We start from the raw sequence: 21,716 nt of genomic DNA on the forward strand, positions 1-21,716 counted from the left end.
CAGTATTGTCACCACAGCACTTGTGCAAGGCTCGGTGCACTTTGAAGCCACGCGAAGTGCCGAAGGCCCACTGACAGGTCACAGAACATGAGAACGACCCAGGTGTTGTGGGTTAACTGACTGAGATGACTGGCAGATGCACCACCCGTGCTCCACACTGTGCCAACTCGCTGAGTTTTAGCCACCTGGAGAGCCTCTCATTGTTGTGAGTGTCGCTTCTCTGCCCTCCACTGTTGTTTGAGGGCGAATGCCTCCAACTGCCCAGTCGGATCCTTCACGAGTCTCCTCCACACACACACACTCACCTACTGGAGCACAACAAACACCCATTCATGGAGTTGGTCAAACATCCTACTCTCGGACCATAGAGCTTCGTAAATTGTTGGTGCCGGTTCTGCCCGCCCTTCTAGTGTGCCTGTGGTTTCCTACACCTCCGAATCATTCTATTTTTAGTGAGATGAAAACCAAACGCATGACACAATTCAATATTCAATTAGAAGATGCACCCCCAACTTGTCTGTTTAAAAGCACAGGGGAAGAAAAGCACGTCTAATAATCCAGAGAATAGGGTGGGCACTTTGACGGAGTGGAAATCTTGAAATTCACCCCAAATGAAACTGTGATTAATTCAACAAGGAAATAAAATGACATGGCATGGTAAAGTGTCTTGGTGCATCTGACAATCTGCTGAAATCATCAAAGCCAGTTGCATTACTTGCTGCTGCAGGTCTATGGGTCTCTATGTGAGTGATAAAGGTCACTTTTGCATGAATTAAATTACAATAATTAATCTAAAAACGAAGATCGTTTAATCATGTGATGACAGATTAATATTCCACGATGGCTGAGATTTTTTGTTGCAGCCATGAGGCTAAGAGTTCATAACGGCCATGTCAGTGATCCGGAGCCAACGGCGCTGAGATCCTGGGTTCAAGCTCTGGGTGTCTCTCTCAGAAGGTCCAAAATGGTTGGGTCAGAGACACTGAGCCAACAATACTGAGATCCTGCGTTACAAGGCCTGGGTCTGGGTGTTTCTCTCTCAGAAGGTTCATAATGGCTGGGTCAAAGAATCAGAGCAAACTCTGCTGAGCTCCTGGGTTCGATCTGTGGGTTTTCGTGTCTCTCAGGGGCTTATAAAGGCAGGGTCAGAGGCTACAACGGGCCTTGCGAGAGATTGAGAACTGAGCTGCATGTACAGCTGAATAGGCCTGACTCAGCTTATAAACTTCTGACCTCCGACTTATCGTATAGCAAGAGGGACGCCGCAGCAGCAGACGGAGTCAGTGTGTTTGTCAGTGCTGGATTATACTAGGAGCTAAATGTTTTCAAGCTATCAATTCCGGTTCCACTTGCTCTATTACTATAGTATTATACTGCCTTCAACTTTTATGAACGATTGGGTGTTTAAGGTTAGCGATTTGTCATTATCTGGCTGTATAGCAAATGAAAAAATACAATTACTTTACTCTGCAAGTTGTTGTGAGCGTCGCTCCTCCGCCCTCTGTTGTTGTTGGAGGGCGACTGCCTCCAACTGCCCAGTAGCAGCAGTAGCGTCCTTCACGAGCCTCCTCCTCCACAGAGGCCGCTCCACACCTCCCGTACCACATCACTCCATCTCTTCTCTAGCCCGTGCCGTGCCCGTTTAGCCCCCTCGATCCGGCCGAACAAAAGCTGTTTCGGGCCCGCGGTGGCTGGACACGCGGGCTACGTGACCCCACACAATCGCACCTCCTGCCTCGGTCATTCCTCCCCGCGTCTCGACACTGCCGGTGCGACCACCAGCCGCGTCAGAAGAGCTCCAGGGAGGCCGAGGCTCTCCGCCTCCCTCGCCAGCTTCAGTTAAAGAGACGCGAGCCACGGCGGCCACTGCAACCCAACAGTGCAGCGACTACAGCACTAACAGCAGTGCACCACCACCACTGATGTCTGAGTTCCTCCTTCGACGGAGGAAAGAGCAAAACGCGACGACTCCCCGTCTCCCTCTCTGCCTCGAGGCATCCCGTGAGAGGAGCAGACGGTGACATCGGCATTAATTACTGAACACGTCGCCTGACACAGAGTGGAGTAGACCGTGCGAGTCTATGGGTCTGAACGCGTTTCCATGCAAGTGTCGTTCGCGTACGTCGATGGGTCTCTGTGCGTGTCTGGGCCTACACGTGAGTCTGTGGGTCATCATGCACGAGTATATGAGTCTCTGTGTGAGTCTATGGGTCTCTATGTGAGTCTCTATGCTAGTCTGGGCCTACACGTGAGTCTGTGGGTCATCTGCACGAGTATATGGGTCTCTATGTGAGTCTCTGTGCTAGTCTGGGCCTACACGTGAGTCCGTGAGTCCCTGTGCGAGTCGATGGGTCTCTTTGCGAGTCTGGGCCTACACGCGAGTCTGTGGGTCTCCGAGGCTGTGTGGGTCTCGATAGGAGTCTGTGGGGTTGTATGACGTGTCCCGCTAGTAATTCCCTGGTTATCAAGGCAGAGACCATCAACCCGCCACACTTGAGTACCCAGATTAACCACCACGGCCGAGCAGTCCATTCCTGGATTGGAACCCAGAATCTAAGCGGAGTTCAACACAGCAGTGGGGGGGGCATTTAGTCTACCAGTGGGGGGCTGCGGGTCTCTTCCAGTCCATGAGTCTCTGTGCTTCGCGTGGCGGGGTAAAGAGTGGTGGTGGGTGCCCTCTCACCCTCTCCCAGGCTGGGCACTTGCCGGCGTGGAAGAGTAGCCGAGAAATAAATCACTTCGAGAGATGTTGGTGAGACAACGCCGTGCCGGTCTTCGTAGGTGCGATGGGACTCGTCAACAGCACTTGCCCTAACATTGTCAACGGCTATACGGGACCTTTGTTTTGTGTGTACTGTACGTGTAATGTGCGATGCAATTATACAGTCAAGAGGTCGATAATAGCTTTCGCACACCGTGAATGAGTGCACACAGCACACGTGAACACGCCTGCGGGTTTCATAAAGTCTGCTTGGCCAGGATCGACACTTTCTGTCTATATTCGTGCGGGTTATGTGCCGAGGCGCGCGTGCATGTGACAGGGGCATATTTAAACAAAGCGAATACTGCTCATTTCTGTGCTGTGTGCTGCTGGTATCGTGGTCGTAATACCACAGCGAGTAGCAGGCTCAGTACCAGTAGCTCCTTGATCAGGGTCAGTACCAGTGGCTACTTGGTCAGGGTCAGTACCAGTGGCTACTTGGTCAGGGTCAGTACCAGTGGCTACTTGGTCAGGGTCAGTACCAGTGGCTACTTGGCCAGGGTCAGTGCCAGTGGCTACTTGGGTCAGGGTTAGTACCAGTGGCTACTTGGTCAGGGTCAGTGCCAGTGGCTACTTGGCCAGGGTCAGTGCCAGTGGCTACTTGGTCAGGGTCAGTGCCAGTGCTACTTGGCCAGGGTTAGTACCAGTGGCTACTTGGTCAGGGTCAGTACCAGTGGCTACTTGGTCAGGGTTAGTACCAGTGGCTACTTGGTCAGGGTCAGTGCCAGGCTCAGTTACCAGTGGCTACTTGGTCAGGCTCAGTACCAGTGGCTACTTGTCAGGCTCAGTACCAGTGGCTACTTGGTCAGGGTTAGTACCAGGCTCAGTACCAGTGGCTACTTGGTCAGGCTCAGTACCAGTGGCTACTTGGTCAGGGTTAGTACCAGTGGCTACTTGGTCAGGGTTAGTACCAGTGGCTACTTGGTCAGGGTCAGTGCCAGGCTCAGTACCAGTGGCTACTTGGTCAGGGTTAGTACCAGTGGCTACTTGGTCAGGGTCAGTGCCAGGCTCAGTACCAGTGGCTACTTGGTCAGGCTCAGTACCAGTGGCTACTTGGTCAGGCTCAGTACCAGTGGCTACTTGGTCAGGCTCAGTACCAGTGGCTACTTGGTCAGGCTCAGTACCAGTGGCTACTTGGTCAGGGTTAGTACCAGTGGCCGCTTCCTGGCCACCTGCCCGGCCGACAGCTTCCTCTTGGAGCTGCACGAGTTCATCGCGCTGGGCCTGTGCCGCGAGCGCGCTTACGACAACTACCAGGAGCAGTGGGGGTAACGTCGCGCGCATCCTACCTCCCGCGCGATCGCGGTAGCAGCGGTGATTGCAGCAGTGGTGGTGGCAGCAGTGGCAGCAGCAATGGTGGCAGCAGCGGTGGCAGTGGTGGTGGCAGCAGCAGTGGCAGCAGCAGTGGTGGCAGCAGCAGTGGCAGTGGTGGTGGCAGCGGTGGTGGCAGCAGCATGGTGGCAGCAGTGGCAGTGGTGGTAGCGGCAGTGGCAGTGACGGCAGCAATGGTAGCAGCGGCAGTGGCAATGGTGGCAGCGGCAGTGGCAGTAGCGGTGGTGCTGGTAGCAGCAATGGCGGCAACGGCAGTGGTGGCAGTGGTACTGGCAGTGACGGCAGCAGTGATGGCAGCGGTAACAGCGATGGCAGTGGTAGTGGTGGCAGTGGTAGCAGTGGCAGCAGCAGTAGTGGCGGCGGTAGTGGCAGCATCACCATCGCGAAGAGCACATCTGTCCCGAGTGTTCGCTCAGAATCAAAGTGGTTTCCTGCTCAAAGCAGCATGGAGGCGGTGCTCATCATCAGTAGTGGAAATTCCCCAGTGCTATGATAGGAAATGAGCCCATAGGTTGATAACCGTTACTGACTTATGACTTCTTGAGGTGTCATATATATTGTTGTATATTTTTTTCTTTGGCGGCAAGTGTGCTTGGCGAATGCGGAATATATTTTAGCCAGACTCATCGAGCCAGACTAAGGCTCTGCCAGGAAACATACTGAACTTTTCAAACTGAACACCTCCTGTTCCTTCCCCCTGCCCCCCCACCCCCGCCAGGCTGAGCGAGACGCTGTCCATCACCTGGAGGCAAAGGGCGTGGAGCGCTCCGGGGAGCTGAGCGAGGGCTTGCCCGCCGACCTCACCGTGGCTCACAGCTTTGCCGTCTGGAAATTGGCACTGGCTGCGTGGGGAGGCGCCGCCAAGCCCAGCCTGCATTGGCGCGGCTAGCCCACATGGCTAGCGAGGGTGGCTAGCCCACATGGCTAGCGAGGGTGGCTAGCCCACATGGCTAGCGAGGGTGGCTAGCCCACATGGCTAGCGAGGGTGGCTAGCCACATGGCTAGCGAGGGTGGCTAGCCCACATGGCTAGCGAGGGTGGCTAGCCCACATGGCTAGCCCACATGGCTAGCGAGGGTGGCTAGACCGCAGGGCTAGCGAGGGTGGCTAGACCGCAGGGCTAGCGAGGGTGGCTAGACCGCAGGGCTAGCCCACATGGCTAGCCCACATGGCTAGCCCACACGGCTAGCGAGGGTGGCTAGCCCACACGGCTAGCCCGGGTGGTGCGACTGCGTGGCTAGATCACGTGGTGTGACCGCTCACTCGGTCATTGTTTTGTTGTTATTTTATTGTTTTATTGTTGTTTTATCGTCGCATTCGACAAATGTTTTCCCGAGAAAGGCAACGGTTCCGTACGCCACTTCCTTCGCACATTCTCCGACTTGCACTGCCACTTCCGCGGAGATGGCTGGGTTCAGGCCCCGGCACTCTGTGTGTGCGTCTGCGCGCGCGTCCCTCATCACGAGGGTTCACTTTAAACTACAATCGGCTCATTCCCCGACGTTCTCGCAACGACCCGCGCTTCCATCGGCGTTGCTTCGTCAGAAGACGATCAATCCCTTGGGAAATATCGTTCCGAGCAGATAATACAGAGCTACCTCAGAGATCACACAGGCGCTTGCCCTGCAGTACATGAGTAATGTTCATCGGGCGACGGTCAAACTAATGCTTTTGCCGTATCATACCGCACCGGGTACTAATGTAGCGCTGAATCGACCTAGACGATGCCCGGGACAAGATGAGATCATTTCCACTGATATCACGGCGGGTGAATCAAACTGAGGTTGGCGAATTCGCCGTGACAAGGCCCCACTCTGCTTTCAAACCACGCCGCCCGCCCGGGGGAGGTCTTTAACATCCAAGCGTGAGCGAAGCAGAGGGGGCACCGTCTTTTTACGGTCAAATACACCCGGGCTGTATTAACCAGGGCGGACGCCGGGCTCGAACCAAATTGCCACAAAGGGCTGCAGTTAAAAATAAACATTTTTTCATTTTATACTCTTAGGTTTTTTTCCGTAAAGTCACGTAGGTAAAAATACATAATAAAAGTAAAAATAATATAACTTATTTTCAAGTAAATCTAGCTGTGACGGTCCCACCTGATGACGGAGACTTGTGTTGCCTCCGAAACGTCGTGATTTATAATTGTATTTCTATTATTTCTACTTTTATTATTTATTTTTTACCTACGTGACTTTACCGAAAAAACCTAAGAGTATGAATCCTTGCAGTCACGAAAGCTTCAAATCTAGAATTATTTTTTATTTTACCAGGTTGAAGGGCTCCACTGAGCTATGTAGCTCTTTATCCACAAGCGACATGGCTATCACAAATGATAGCTCAACTCACTTGCTTATCATCGCGTGTAAATATATAGCGGCCAAATACTCTGAACGCACATTGTTGGTTCTAATGTGGAGGGAAAACCTTGACCTGGAGAAAAATCCACGCGACCACGGGGAGAGAGACACGCAAACTCCAAATGTACAGCAGCAGCAGGCGTCAGTGTCGGCATCGAACCCACGACCTCCTGTGTACCAGGTGAGGTAGTTAACGTCTCACCGCCGTGGATGCTGTTGATCTCGTGTGGGTCAACGTGGCACAGCAGCAACAGCCCCCCCCCCTCGTGGACTGGCAGCCTCCTGTACCCGCCTGTGAGGCATAGCGCCCTCTTGCGGGAAAGCCTCGCGCTGCAGAAGTTACAACAGCGGAAATTACAACCGCTTCCGCGATAAGCCATATAGATGTTCTCACCGTTGCATAAATGCCCACGATTGTGAAGTGATTTTAACAGAGTAAATGTCCGTGTTTGACGTACACCGCTGTGTGTGTGTGCCTCTCCAAACTCCACAACACGGGCAAGCCACTCGCCACCAGCCATGACACGTGGCGCTCCGCCACTACACACGTGGCCGCGACACTCGCTGCACTCACCCCCCTCACTCGGCACAGCCGCGAAACGCTCCCCCGTGGCCATCGGCCAGGCACCGGAGTGCAGCAGCAGCAGGACTTTGCTGCACTCACACACACACACAGAGTCCTGCTGCTACACACACGTGTGTGTGTGTAGCAGCAGGACTCTGCTGCTACACACACACAGAGTCCTGCTGCTACACACACACGTGTGTATGTAGTAGCAGGACTCTGCTGCACATACACACACAGTCCTGCTGCTACACACACACACGTGTGGATGTGCAGCAGAGTCCTGCTACTACACACACACACGTGTGTATGTAGTAGCAGGACTCTGCTGCTGCTGCAGTCTCGAGACTTGAGGATTTCCCGGCTCTCGTCCGATTCGAGTCGAGAACGCGCCACTCTCACGACTCACGAGTGCTGCCGGCCGAGTCAACAACGAGGTGGTGGACTTAGTAAGAAGGACGTGTGTCGGTACCCGATGCTGAACTTCTTTCGCACCGTACGTAGCCAACCGTGCTAATCGGAGGTGCGGGGGAAGGACAACAAACTAAACACAAGAAGGCGGTTCTAAAGAAACGAGTCTTTGTTCATCTCCATGATTTAAAAGTGCCCAGCGCCGGTGGCTTCCTATCTGAAGAGCGTTCCAGGCGGCCGCATCAACATTCTCACCATCATGCAGGTACCTCCTCAACATCATCATCATCACCGCCATCGTGTGTGCAGGTAGAACTTCTATCGCACCGCACGGAGCCAACCTCGCCCATGAGAGGTGCGGGAAGGACAACAAGCGGAACAACAACAAAACAAGCAGCTTCAGCAGCAGCAGCGGGTCTCAAAAGTTTTGTCAATTTAGGAGCTCCAGCGGTTCCCCCCAGGCCGTGAGGCCCTGGGGCGGTGTGGGCTGCGGGGCACCCACTGAGCAGGGAGGCGACAATCTTCACATCAAGATTGAGGCGACAATCAGTCAAGACGTGACCCCTCTCCCTGTCCGCACGCCGACTCTTTACCCCCCACCCCCCAAGGATTAACGCTATTAACGTGTTTAAGCAAACAAGACTATCTCATTCTAGACTTGAAGCTTTCGTGACTGCAAGGATTCATATTCTTAGGTTTTTTTCGGTAAAGTCACGTAGGTAAAACATCAAAATTAATAAAAAAATTATTTTTATTATTTTATTTTTATTAATTTTGATGTTTTACCTACGTGACTTTACCGAAAAACCTAAGAATAAGACTATCTCACTCATCTTAAGGCCAATGTAGACACATTGTTATCGAGGCTTCCCCAGATGTTTCCTATGTGTACATTGCCAGTAGACCCCCCCCCATAGGCAAGCGAACGCGTTTGAGTCACCCCCCCCCCTCTATGCGAACTCAACTGAGGGCCCCCCACTTGACCATACTTCACCACGCTGGTCGGCGCGGTCTGGCGCAGGAAGCGGCGAGCGTGGAGGGGACCCACGTCTCCCGCGGGGTTCAGGGCTCCGTGGGGAGGCGCTCATCCAGCAGTGGAGTGGCGCGGGAGGCTTCTATAACCCACCTTTCTTAATGTTTCATTAAAGTTAATTGTTTATAAATAATTCTAGATTTGAAGCTTTCGTGACTGCAAGGATTCATATGCTTAGGTTTTTTCGGTAAAGGCACGTAGGTAGAACATTAAAATTAATAAAAGTAAAATAAAATAAAAAATCACGTTTCGGAGGCAACACAAGTCTCCGTCATCAGGTGGGACCGTCACAGCTACATTTACTTGAAAATAATTGCCTCCGAAACGTCGTGATTTTTATTTTATTTTTATTAATTTTAATGTTTTACCTACGTGACTTTACCGAAAAAACCTAAGAATATGTTTATAAATACATTCATATTCAGTCGTGTACAATTAAAGCCGATGTCTAAACGATATATGAACTTAATACAAAGGTATGCTAATGTTAAGGAATACACTTTCAACATGAACGATTTCACACTATACGGTATTATTTAATGGGATACATTTTGACAATATGGTACATTTGTGGCTGAGTAGACCTAGACGTCGCTTTGTACAGGCACTGCAAGTTGGTCGTTACACGCTCACAGCATCGCCGCTCACCAAAACGAGACACACGAAGACACAAAAACCAGAGCGGAATATCGAGAAAGTCGCAACGCCTTAGACACACTCACAGACACACACAGAGACACACTCAGACACACAGAGACACACTCAGACACACTCAGAGACACACTCACAGACTCAGACACACAGAGACACACAGAGACACAGACTCAGACACACAGAGACACACTCAGAGACACACACACAGAGACACACTCAGACACACTCAGAGACACAGACACACTCACAGACTCAGACACACAGAGACACACAGAGACACAGACTCAGACACACACAGAGACACACTCAGACTCACACACACATACACAAGTAGAGGCACTCACAGATACACACAGAGACGCACAGACTCAAGACACACTCAAGACACAGAGACAGACACGTAGACACACACAGAGACACACTCAAGACACGTAGAGACACACACACAGAGACACACACACAGACACATAGAGACAGACACAAAGATCCCCTCTATCGCCTGATCAGACTGCAGGGGCAAGTGCTGCTAGGGAGCGCCTAGAAAGGCCGGCACGGCACACGAGGGGGTGGGTGCCCAGTGCCACACCAAGCCGCCTTTGTCTCCCCAGCGGCGATGTTTACTACACACCGCACCAGGTACTCATTTGAGGCCGAGTCGACCTAGGGGAGGCCCAGGACCGGTTCATACAATCGGCCCCCATAGCGACGGTGAACGCGGGCCGCGCGTGACGTCACGGGGCCGCGCGTGACGTCACGGGGCCGTGCGTGACGTTACGTGACCACGCGTTACCGGAAGTCGCGAAAGGGGGCGGGAACCAATCGGAATCTCGGACTGTGACGTCACTGTGACGCATCAGACCGACATCCGGTTTCGTGGCTCGTGCGCTCAGAGTTGGAGAGACGCGTGGAGACGACGGAGACCGAAGGCAGCAGCTGGAGCCACTCCGAGCGACACTCTGAACAGGTGAGAGCGGCAGAGTTGTGACGAGCTCGACGTGTTACACGCGGCAGCTTGATGTGCTCACGATGTGAGTCACGATCTCGGTTTGTACCGATGGTGTGGCTCTGTGTTGATGCGAGTCCGTGCTGATGATGTGGGTCTGTGGTGATTATTTGGGTCTGTTTAATGATGTGGATTCGTGTTGATGATGTGGGTCTGTGTTGATATGAGTTGGTGATAATAATGCGAGTCTGTGTTCATGTCGGTTTATACTGATGGTGTGGGTCTGTGTTGATGCGAGTCCGTGTTGATGATGTGGGTCTGTGGTGATGATGTTAGTCCGTGTTGATCGTCTCGGTTTGTACTGATGGTGTGGGTCTGTGTTGATGTGTGTTGATTATGTGGGTCTGTTCGATGTGGGTTTGTGTTATGCGAGTTCGTGTTGATGATGTATCTCCGTGTTGACGATGTGCGTACGTGTTGGGGCTGTGGTTAAGTCAGGGGACAGAGACGGGGGAACATAGAAGTGCGGTACAATTAAGGATTTTGCTGCACTGCCGCACCCCTCACTCATCCCACTCACCCCTCATCCCACCTCCAGTGGCAGCTATCTCTCTAGGGAACAAGGTGGCTCAGCAGTCGGCCTGCAAGTGGCCATTAGTCTGCCAGCTGAGGGCGATGTGCAATCCCAATTGATTAAAAAAACTGTTCACGATTTCGAGATGTAAATCACATGGTGAGTAACGATCTCGTCCCACATCCTAGACTGTGCTTGACCCTACTACACTCGTCTCCCGCTTTCCTCACGGAGACCCAGACGGTGCGAGACGCAAGACACTCCGGTATTCCTGCTCTACACGTCACCAACATGGAGGTACGGGCTCGACTCGCGTGGTGAAGTATGGGCGAACATGTGATTCACATGCCTGTGTTCTCCACTCTCTATCCGCGTACCTACTCCTCACCATTTCTACCTTGGTGTGTGTCTGCCTGCCTGCCTGTGTATCTGAGCGTTTAACACGTAGCCTTTTGTGACCAAGGGGCCGTCAATAAATGACGTGACGCACCTGGGGGGGGGGGGGGTCAGACATTTGTGATGATGTGTGACGAGGGGGGGGGGGTATGAGAAATGTGATGTCACATCAAAATGCGCAACTTTAAATAAATATAGACAACACGTTCTACTTAATTAAATACTTTTTAATAAATGTTTTCTCCTACAACATCAGAGTGCAGCGCCACATTAAATACGCACTACAATAGTTCAAAGCGATATGAAGCATGTTTTATTTTAGGGGGGGGGGGGCAGAGCTTTGTGACGTCATATTTGAGGGGGGGGTCTGACTTTTTGTGACGCCGTGTGACGGGGGGGGGGGGTAAAAAATCGTCCAAAATCGCGTGATGTCATTTATGGATGGCCCCCAATATCCATAACAGGTTTTTTTAGTTAGATCGCATAAATATGTGTCGTTTAATCCGCCACCACCAGACACAGCCAATTAGTAAGGTTTGTCACGTAAACAGAACATGCCAATTCGTCACTAGTACAGCACACCGGTGTGTTGGAGAGCAAAGCCACAACATTTACAATCCGAGTACGACGTTTCGCCAGTAATTACAACTAGCTTCATCAAGCAACAGCCAGATTTGTGGCTGCATTTGCCCCAACAGTTTGTTGAAGTCTATATTGTGGAATTTTGTCTGTGTGTGTAGATGAGCCGATATATAGTGAGAAAAATAAAATGCGTGAGATGGAGTGCGCTCTCAGACTCAAAAGGAGCAGCCCCCATCAAGTGCAAAACCCCGCAAGGTAATACAAATAATGGAGGACACATCAGCCATGTTGCATGTGGGTTATCGTCATCACGGTGGCAATGTTGTATGGGAATGTCACATCGGCCATGGTGGGGTGGGGGCATCAAGGCGGCAATGTTGCATGTAGGATGTCATGGTTGCCATGTTCTATAGGTGACTTCAAGTCAGCCATATTGCATGGGTGACATTGTGCTGGTTGTGTTGTATAGGTGATGTGTGAAGTTGCCTATTTTTGCATGGGGGACATCACATCAGCCATGTTGATTGGGGGACATCAAGGCAGCAAAGTTGCATGGGCACTTGATTTTGCTTTCAGCTGATTGTCTTGTGCAATGGAAGTGATGATGTAGTACCTAGCAACCATTCTTATAGAAGTGAGTTACCATTTTACTGCAACTCCCATATTTACTTTAGTCTGTTTTCTCTTTCGATGTCTGCCAGACTTATGACAAAATAATTATTTTCTTCCCTTTGGCCCAATGTGCACATTCATATGGCGTCTAAACTGTCGGCAGGCTGTGGTAACATTTGTCTCTCACAGTAAGAATATCCTGGCTTTGATTCCTGACTCGGGTGCTTTTGCATGTGGAGTCTGTATGTCCTCCACCTGTTCTGCATGGGTTTCCTCAAGGGTATCCACTTTTCTCCAGTGAAAAAACTGTTAGGAATCAAACATCCCAAGACTAAACAATTGTCTGACATTATTCAGTTGGGATTACACCATTACCCCCTATTGTAATAATTGGGCAATAACCTCTTGAAAAAGATTCTTGAGACTCAGCAAGGCTGTCCTTGGTGAATCTGCTTCTGTTCCTCCCTTAAAACCCATCTCTTCTCCCTTGTACACCCTTCTGCTACTCCCTGCCATCACCCCCAGCTACGACCAGGCCTACCTCAACCCCTATCACCACCCCTATCACTACCCCTACTGCTCCTCCCCAACCCTGATACCCAACTAAGACCAGGCATACGCGAACCCCTCCTTACCTTTCCCTCCTGTTCTGTCACCATAACGACACCACCACTTTTAATAACCCCACTCTTTATCTCAACTACCATCATCTTATGTGCAATGTTATAATTGCTGTAATGCACCTTGTAATACGGCGTGATATAAATCTAACATAAGAAACAAAGGTAGTAATAATGGTTTATACATTTTTATAATTTCTGCAGAAATCATGCAGCTCTACGGCAGCTACCTGACCCTCAGGGAGCAAAGAGAACTCTTGGCCATGCAGGAGATATGGTACCTTGGGCTCCAAAATCAGGCCCGGGGCGAGAACAACCATGGCTACGATGACGACAAACACCATTATATTCCGGTAAGACTCACGACAAAATATACCTGCCTTGCCGGATGCGGCAGGCCACCCTGGTTATTACTTCGGGTGTCATTATCGTCGTCATCACATTCAACATAATCAACCACAGTGTTTACATCACAGGATCATCGAAAGAAGCGTTATCGTGCACACCATCATCATCCACAATGTCATCACACATGGTGTTGTCACGCACAATGTAACTGGTATCCAAAAATCTCAATGCTGAAAAAAAAACCTGCATACATGCAGTTGGTATTTCATGTTGTCTGCCGGGCCAAGTCGCCCTTGAAAAAAGTTTCTTCACTCAATGGGCTTTAAACTTGATTTTGAAGCTTTTGTGACTGCAAGATAGAGGCCGACCGAAATTCGGTTTCGGTTTCGGCGCCGAAAGTTGGATATTGCCCACTTTCGGCATACTTTCGGTTTCGGCCGAAAGTCAATTTTTAACTTTCGGTCTGGTTTCGGTTTCGGCCAAAACTGATATTGACTTTCGGTCGTCAACTAAAGATCTATTTTTAGAATATAACGCTAGTGATAAGTCTATCAGCCGGTCAGTCGGGGGATCTTTGTCTTTAGTCTGTGTGTGTGGGGGTTGGGGCATCGACTGCGTAGCGACTTGTGCGCTGCGCTACGAACCCGGCGGCCCGAGTTCGATTCCCGCTCACGGCCGGTGACAATTATTTGAACCGGTCCTGGGCCTCCCCGAGGTCGACTTAGCCTCAAACGAGTAAGTGGTGTGGTGTGTCAACATTGCCACTGGGGAGACAAAGGCGGCCGGCCATGGTGAATCCAAGTCCCGGCTGAAGCCGGGTAGTAAAGCTAGTACAGTATTTCATAAATCTTGTGTTCGGTAACTTCGGTTATATACCTTTCTGTTTCAGTCTCGGCCGAAAGTGCAGTAAAACTTTCGGTTTCGGCTTCAGTTTCGGCCGAAAGTGAAGTTAAACTTTCGGTTTCGGCAGAAAGTCAATTTTTTACTTTCGGTCTGGTTTCGGTTTCGGCTGAAACCAGAAATTCAGTTTCGGTCGGCCTCTACTGCAGGAATTACTCTTTGGTTCTTTCGGTAAAGTCACGTAGAAATAAAATAAAATAAATAATAGAATAAATTATAAGTTTGAGAAAACAAACCTAGTAAACTTAGAAATGTAATGCAATGCAACACAGAGAATTGGCTAACACAGCAGTTAACACATTACCTGGTTGATTACGTTCTTACAAAGATTGCTAATGGGCTTTACTCGTGAAATAATACTTTTGATTCAGATAGTAGCATTGCCATGACTTTTTCAGGACGGTTCTGACAATTTCTCGCAGCGTTCAGCGTGGTTGCCGTGTGTAATACCAATTGAGCAATTTGGAGGTAAGTTTTCAGCATTGGGATGTTTGGTCATCACCAGTTACATTGTGAGTGTTTATTAGCTATGGGCGGACACCAGAGAAAACCAGGAGGAAAGCCATGCAGAACAGGGGAAGCAGCATAAAAACTCTACACTCCTAATTTGCTAAAGAGGGGTAGAACATACCATCTCCACACAAAAAGGGACTAAGCTGGGAATTTAACCCAGGCCCTTCTTGCTGTTTTCCACAAGTGTGTGCAACAAGGTTATCTAGCACAGCAGACAAGCCTACCGAGTCTTGTTTTTACCCTTCACATAGGACTGACAAAGCGAGGCTAATTCTATAGCTGGTGCTCTCTCTCACTCCCATGGATTAAGTCTCTTTATGTTCATATTCTTTGGGTCTTTAGGTAAAGTCTCGTAGATAGAACAATAAAATAAAGAGCCAAAGAATATGAATTCCTGCAGTCACGAAAGCTTTAAGTCAAGATCTCTTCATGTTGTCTTACGAGCACTCAATTAGCAGTGATTGAATGAGACTTGATTGAATCGGTAATTAACCACTATGTGATTGTTGCGCAGGTAAAACACGAGCACCTCAACTTTCGGTATGAGGTGCTGAAGACGATTGGGGAGGGCGGTCAAGGCATAGTGGTCAAGTGTCTTGACCACATGACAAACACCCTGGTGGCGGTGAAAATACTCAGAACTCCATTGAGGTAAGACTCCACACTACTGCATACTGTGTCTGTGAAACATAGCGCCTCTCTCCACATGCGCCTTGTGCTACGAGAGCCATATTCAGTTAGGGCTCTAGCCGGCTCTAGTTGTGACTATGAATATTAATTGGCCAAAACATCTTTACATAAAAATGATTTCAGAGCTTGGGAAATTGTTGGCACCAGCTCACTCCCTGGCTGCCTTCCCACTTGTATGTGGATCCTCATGCATCTCAATAGTTCTGTCTTTGAGAGTGAGCCAAAAGTGTGCATGGTATTATAAGTCTAAATTATGATTGATGATCTTAAATTGTTGACTCTCTTTGCAGCGCCATGAATAACAATTTGCAGTTGAGGGAGATACAAATCGGGATGATACTTCAGGAGAGTGACACCGACGACTCCAACATCATCGAGATGCTGGATTGGTTCCAGTTCAGGAAGCACTACACCATCGTCTTTGAGCTGTTGAGGTGCGTACCAAGTGGCACTTGCATTGACGTGCTCTTGCGACCATTTATCGTCGTAAAATTGTGGAGCTGCCATGAGTCTTGGAGGCTCAACTGGGACACATGTTTAGCTGGCAGCCATTCGCTTTTCTCCGACAGCCCTGCCCAATTTGACATAGCATGCCCCCTCAATCAGCAGGATGGCAGCGCAGTGGTAACACCTGCGTCTCACAGCAACAAGGCCGAGGGGCTGACTGCCAACTGATGCGCCTATAGGCGTGCAGTTTGTATGTTTCTTCCACTGCTGTACCGAGTGTTCATGGTTGTGTGTGTTGAGTGAGTTAGTGCGTGTGTGAGGGAGGAGGTGTGAGTGTGGAATGTGTATATTCTCTCCCTGTTCTGCATGGGTTTCCTGTGGGTTCTCGGCTTTCTTCAACATTTTGGTGGCAAAATTTTAACGACCTCGCTCGGCATACAGGAAGTTGTGGGTTCGATCCAGAGCCTCGATATTTGGCGTGTGCACGTTCTCCCCATGGTCACGTGGATTTTTACCCGGGTTCTCCGGTTTTTCCCTCCACATTTAGAAACAAGTGTTTAGAGTATTTGGCTGCTCGCTTCTGAAAAAGCGCTATACAGCTCAGTGGGCCTCACCTGGTAAAATAAACACAGTTTATAGTTTCTAATAAATACCCAATTTGACTGCTTGGTCAAGCATACCAATGCTGAAAACTACCGAAAAATTACTCAATTAGGATAACACAAAAGCAACATCGCCCCCTCTGCTGCGAAAACTTGGTAGAACCGTCTTGAAAAAAGTCTTGAGGATGTCCTGCGTAAACGAGCGTAATAATCCATTGTTATATGAACCAGAACCTCACAGAATGACACTGACTTTGTATTGTTGGCTCTTTCACAGTGGAACTCTGGATGATTGGATTGGTAACAGGAAATCCAAGTCCCTTCCGATGGAGATGGTCAAAATATACACCAAGGCGATCCTCAAGTCCCTGCGTCACATCCATTCGAAGACAATCATTCACGGTGACATCAAGCCTGTGAGTGGACAGACTAACCCTGGTGAAAGCCCCAGCCACATTGAGCAACGGGTTTTAATGCATTCGCTTTGTTCACCTGTCTGGGATGGGTGGGGGGGGGCACGGTAACACTGGTCAAGATCATCCAATGTGAAGTAGACTTTGCCCAAAGTTGTGTTGCTATGAGCAGCCTGCCTGAGAGAAACAAAAAACTCAGATACTAAGCAGGACAAAAAAGCACTCCAGTAATATCCTGATTTATGTCTTCCCCTTTTACGTTGTTTTGAGATTCGTCGCCCCTTTCAGGAACGCATCCCCGACAAACTCGGGTATTACTGTTTTCAAATAAACAAATTTTTTAATCGGAATCAAAGTGTAAATTTCCCAATTAAAGGCGTTTGAGGTAAGCTCGTTTTCAAGGGCGACTCCATCAGCTTACAAATTGCTCACAACATTCTTGCCAAGACAAATGCGTGGTGGAAAGTATTACCGAATCCATGTGTGTGCATGGTTTTTCCTAACTCGCATGCACTAGCAGCTATACGCTTCATTAGGGCCTCTCTGTCCACGCAATGAGCAACTTACATCGCATCATCTCACTCTCAGTGGCAGCTGTCAGGAAACATATCCTAATATCGCTGCGACCAACCTCGTTGAAAGTCACCTCGTCTGACTCCCTTTTTAATATATATTTGCCTATTTTGGTACATGCTCAATGGACTGCTGGCTGAATGCTGTTATCACCTCTGTGAATCCCTTCTTCTGTTCTTCATCTAGCAAAACATCTTGGTCAAGGACCGCGTGGCAGGGACCATAAAGGTCGCCGACTTTGGACACAGCTTCGTTGAGGGTTATCAAAGTGAGTGACCTCACCCGGGTGAGGGAGTGAGATTGCTCGTAGCGGTTAGCGCTCTGTGCTACGGACCCGGCGATTATCTGAACTGCTCCTGGGCCTCCCCTAAGTCAACTCAGTCTCAAATGAATACCTGGTGCGAAGTGTAAAGATCAGCACTGGGGAGGCCAAGGCGGTAGGGCGTGGTGCTGGCCACCCACCCCTCGTGTATCGCGCCGGCCTTCATAAGTGCTTGCTAAAAGCACTTGTCTCAAAGGCTTGTTACACCTGTGTCTGTGTGTATGCGCACACATGTGTGTATGCACACACACACACGTGTGTACATGTGACTGTGTGGAGGTGATGACTTGCGTGTGATGATGCTTTTAAAGGTGATTTGGGGATCTTTGTCTCTGTCATTCGCAGCCTCCTTGATCTTCGGTACCGTCAAGTACATGTCTCCGGAGGGAATCTTGGGCTACTCGTCCACCAACTCGGTTGACATGTGGGCTCTGGGATGCACGGTGGCGAAGATAGCAACCGGAAAATCCATCTTCGAACCCATCAACTTCTACGACCAGTTGGGGTGCTGCATGGAGGTACTGCCCAACAGCAGCACTTCGCTCGTGATTCACAAAACATTCTTGGCCACGTCACGATCTGGCCACATTTTTGCCACCCGCCTGCTGACGCAGCCATAAGAAGTAAATGGTCATCCGTGCAAGCACTCAAAGCGCCACTTGTAGTTTAAGCTCACCCACCACCAGTAAGTTGAAGAGCAATTCTCTAAATTAAGTCTAGTAATGAGATACATTTCCCTTGAAGCTACATCCAGCACATATGCAGGACCATAACTGTGTGCACACAATGGCCTACTCTTTTCGAATAACGTCATGGGATCTTCAACGTCTACTGCGAATGTAGCAGACGGCACGTACAAATTTACGCTTTGTACACATCGCAAGTAAAAATTGGGCGGCCGAATCTGAACCAGGAAACTCTGCAACGGGAGGCAGATGTGCAACTGCTGGGCCATGCCACAACCACGACCCTGCACCTGTGGGTGAACCGTGGGGAGCAGTAGCGGAGTGGTTAGCGCACCGAGCTATGAACCTGGTGACCCGAGTTTGATTTCTGCTTACTGGCAACATTGTTAACAAATACCTGAACTGGACACAGGCCGACAGCGTTAAATGAGCACCTGGTACCTGGCGCTATGGGGCCAATCCCCTAGTGTGCTGCGCCGGCCTTAATAGGTGCTCACTAACAGTACTCGCTACAACAGTCAGTTGCGTTTATATGAAGGAACTTTGTTGTTGTGTGAACCGTGTGTAGGTCCTGGGGCTGCCTCCGGACTACTTAGTGAATAACGCTCCTAAAAGAAAGAGATACTTTGGTAAGTTGAAGGGACAAGCTCACTGGAATACGTTTTACGAGCCAACTGTTATTGTTTCAGTTCGACCACCGATAAATTCTTGAATATTGATTTTCACAACCGACTTTCACCATTAAGCATCAGCAGAGACCCAGGAAATCAGCTTGAAAATCTTGTACATGTGGCAATTGGGTCTTACAGCAAAAAATGTGGCTCAGTCATTAAGTGGTCTGACCCAAAAATCAACAATGATTCGTACATAGTTTCCTTTTTCTTACCAACACCCATGCCAGATGATGCAAACACTCCATTGTGATTCACATTGGTTATCAGAGTTCTGCATTTAAAATGTGTATATATTGTAAAGTTCAATCATAGTCAAAATAACTCACATTTGGCGGGTCATTATGTTAGTGTTCCAGTGTAATCCTAATGGAGTAATTTGCAGTTAACATTTTCACATTGGCAAAACTTGGTCCGTAACGCTGGCACAAAATGGCCTACGTCACGGAATCTGTAACATCCACCATGAAACAAACGGTGCAAATTTGTTATAGTTAATGCAGCCTGCAGTGTAACCAGGGCGGCCTGCCGGATGGTAACCACAAACTTCTGCAACAGGTGGCAAAATCGCAACCGCTGGGCCACGGCGTAGTGCTACTGCATTGCACTATTTCTGCGCTGCGGGTGCGCAAGGGCCGATGTTGGTTGTGTGACCGTGTCTCCTGTGTGTGCGCGCTCCCTGCAGCATCCACCAAGAAGCCAAAGATGCTTTGCCGCCATCGAGTGCCAGGGAGTCGCCCGCTCAGCAAGCTGCTCGCAAACTACGACCCGGAGTTTGTGGACTTCATCAGCTGCTGCCTCCAGTAAGAGCCCCTCCCCCTCTCCCCCACGAGGATTCCCGCATCGGTCACTCTGCTCCGACTGATGAGCGACCGCTCTCCTCCTGTCCCCTAGCTCCATCCCTCTCAAGCACAATTAGAAGCTCCATCATTGCATAGACTGGCTTGATCCATACACTAACATAGAGAGACTTAGACCCCCATCTTCTTCGAAGCCAAATCATTGCTAATGCCCACAACCCTATCCCCTTGGTGTTTCCCTCTTGGCTAGACCGCAGTAGGGCACCGGAATGGAAAAAATGTGATGCGAGGTGGTTTGCGTTGCCGCAGAACTTAGGCGAGTGCTCTGTGCAACAGTAAACAATGTAAATAGAGATAACTTGAGGATGTTGTTAATTATGCATCTTATTGACGCTCGTTTACCTAGGAAAGCCTCACGACTTTTTTCAGGAGGGTCCTGCCAAGTTTGCGTATTGGGGGCGATGACTTCTACGTACATTCCAAATGAGTAATTTACAAGCAGAGCCGTCCCTGGGGTATGGCGAATCAGGGCGGCCTCCCCAGGCCCAAACGCTTATGGGGACACCGCGCTTGGATGTCACGGTGGTGTCAGATGTAATACTTCTGGTTTCGCTCGAAGGCATCGGGGGGCCCACACGGTGTGATTGGCCCCTGGCGCTGCACCCACCTATGGGACAGCCCTGCTTACAAGCAGTACATTCCTTTGCCAAATGTGGACCTTGATGCCAGCCTACTCTCGCACAATACATGATAGGATCTTTAACATCCTCTATGAAGCAGACGGCGATTATTTTTAGGGATAACACGCCCGCAGCATTAACCAGGGCGGCCACTGGATTCGCACCGTGATCCTCTGCAACAAGTGGCAAACAATGCGCGAACCCTGGGCCACGTCACTGCTGCGTCATGTCACAGGAGAGATGAGCTCATGTGGGCATTGGATGATGTGGAGCTGGTTGGACTTGCCGATGACTTTTACCAGCGGTGTTAAGATCGGTTTCGTGAAAGACGACACAAGGCAGTGCCAGGCAAGGTGCACTTTTAGGCTACTGGGCAGTTGGAGGTAATTCGCTACTCGGCAACAACGGAGGGCGGAGAAGCGACGCTCACAATGAGCAGAGCACCGAGCGGCTAATATGCAGTAGGGTGGCAAAGTGGGGAGCACAGTTTATACATCAGCAGCTAGTTGATGATTATGGTAATCATTGCCAAAAGTGGATTACTGCTACCACTGCTGCCATTAGTTCTTGGACCCAGTGAGAGGAGGCAAATGTAAATCCTTCGATCGTCATCGCTCGTCGTGTGTGCCGCTTGTGTCTGTACCGTTCCAACAGATGGAATGCGTCTCGTCGCATGACACCGGCGCAGGCACTGGCACACCACTGGCTGCGGGATGTCGGCACAGCTGAATCCGGGCATTCCGGGGCAGCTGCCGTCACCACCACCCCTGCCACCGCCGCCACCGCTGTCCCCGCCGCCGCCATCGCCGCCGCCGTCACAGCCACTGTCGTTGCTGCCGCCACCGCCACCACCACCGCCGCCACCGCCGCCACCGTCGCTGCTGCCGCCACCGCCACCACCACCGCCGCCGCCACCACCACCGTCGTCCCTACCGCCACCGCCGTCACCGTCCCCGCCGCTGCCGCCCCCACTACCACCGTCGCCGCCAGCCCCGCCGCCGTCACCGCTGCTGCCGCCGCCGCTGCTGCCGCCGCCACCACTGCCATCGTCGCTGCTACCGCCGCCGCCGTCACCGTCCCCGCCGCTGCCGCCCCCACTACCACCGTCGCCGCCAGCCCCGCCGCCGTCACCGCTGCTGCCGCCGCTGCCGCCGCCGCTGCTGCCGCCGCCACCACTGCCATCGTCGCTGCTACCGCCGCCGCCATCGCCACCGCCGTCACCGCCGCTCT

General features: G+C 50.6%; 2 protein-coding genes across 2 annotated transcripts in view; one reads left to right on the forward strand and one right to left on the reverse strand.

The window, feature by feature from the left end:
- The window catches only part of LOC133358785 (dihydrolipoyllysine-residue acetyltransferase component of pyruvate dehydrogenase complex, mitochondrial-like), a 14,563-nt gene extending 10,588 nt beyond the window's left edge, over window positions 1-3,975 (reverse strand). The window contains 1 exon segment of the mRNA XM_061577234.1: window positions 3,934-3,975. Coding sequence (XP_061433218.1) covers window positions 3,934-3,975 — 42 coding nt within the window.
- An 8,949-nt stretch (window positions 3,976-12,924) lies between these two features.
- Window positions 12,925-19,813, forward strand: LOC133358786 (dual specificity tyrosine-phosphorylation-regulated kinase 2-like). Its single transcript, XM_061577235.1, has 8 exons — window positions 12,925-13,194; window positions 15,117-15,253; window positions 15,583-15,726; window positions 16,619-16,757; window positions 17,514-17,595; window positions 17,995-18,167; window positions 18,904-18,964; window positions 19,692-19,813. The coding sequence occupies exons 1-8, from the start codon at window positions 13,051-13,053 to the stop codon at window positions 19,811-19,813; spliced, it is 1,002 nt and encodes a 333-aa protein (XP_061433219.1). The 5' UTR covers window positions 12,925-13,050.
- Window positions 19,814-21,716: the final 1,903 nt, after the last annotated feature.

This window comes from Lethenteron reissneri, chromosome 63, assembly GCF_015708825.2.
Source record: "Lethenteron reissneri isolate LAM-NWPU_2019-01 chromosome 63, ASM1570882v1, whole genome shotgun sequence".
NCBI classification, from domain to species: Eukaryota; Metazoa; Chordata; class Hyperoartia; order Petromyzontiformes; family Petromyzontidae; genus Lethenteron; species Lethenteron reissneri.

What these genes read in the sequence shown, in the direction of transcription:
- LOC133358786 (XM_061577235.1), top strand. Translation starts at nt 13,051, where the DNA reads ATGCAGCTCTACGGCAGCTACCTGACCCTCAGGGAGCAAAGAGAACTC. An exon ending in ATACTCAGAACTCCATTGAG is followed by an intron (nt 15,254 to 15,582) that starts GTAAGACTCCAC and finishes CTCTCTTTGCAG; the next exon opens with CGCCATGAATAACAATTTGC. An exon ending in AGTTGGGGTGCTGCATGGAG is followed by an intron (nt 18,168 to 18,903) that starts GTACTGCCCAAC and finishes AACCGTGTGTAG; the next exon opens with GTCCTGGGGCTGCCTCCGGA.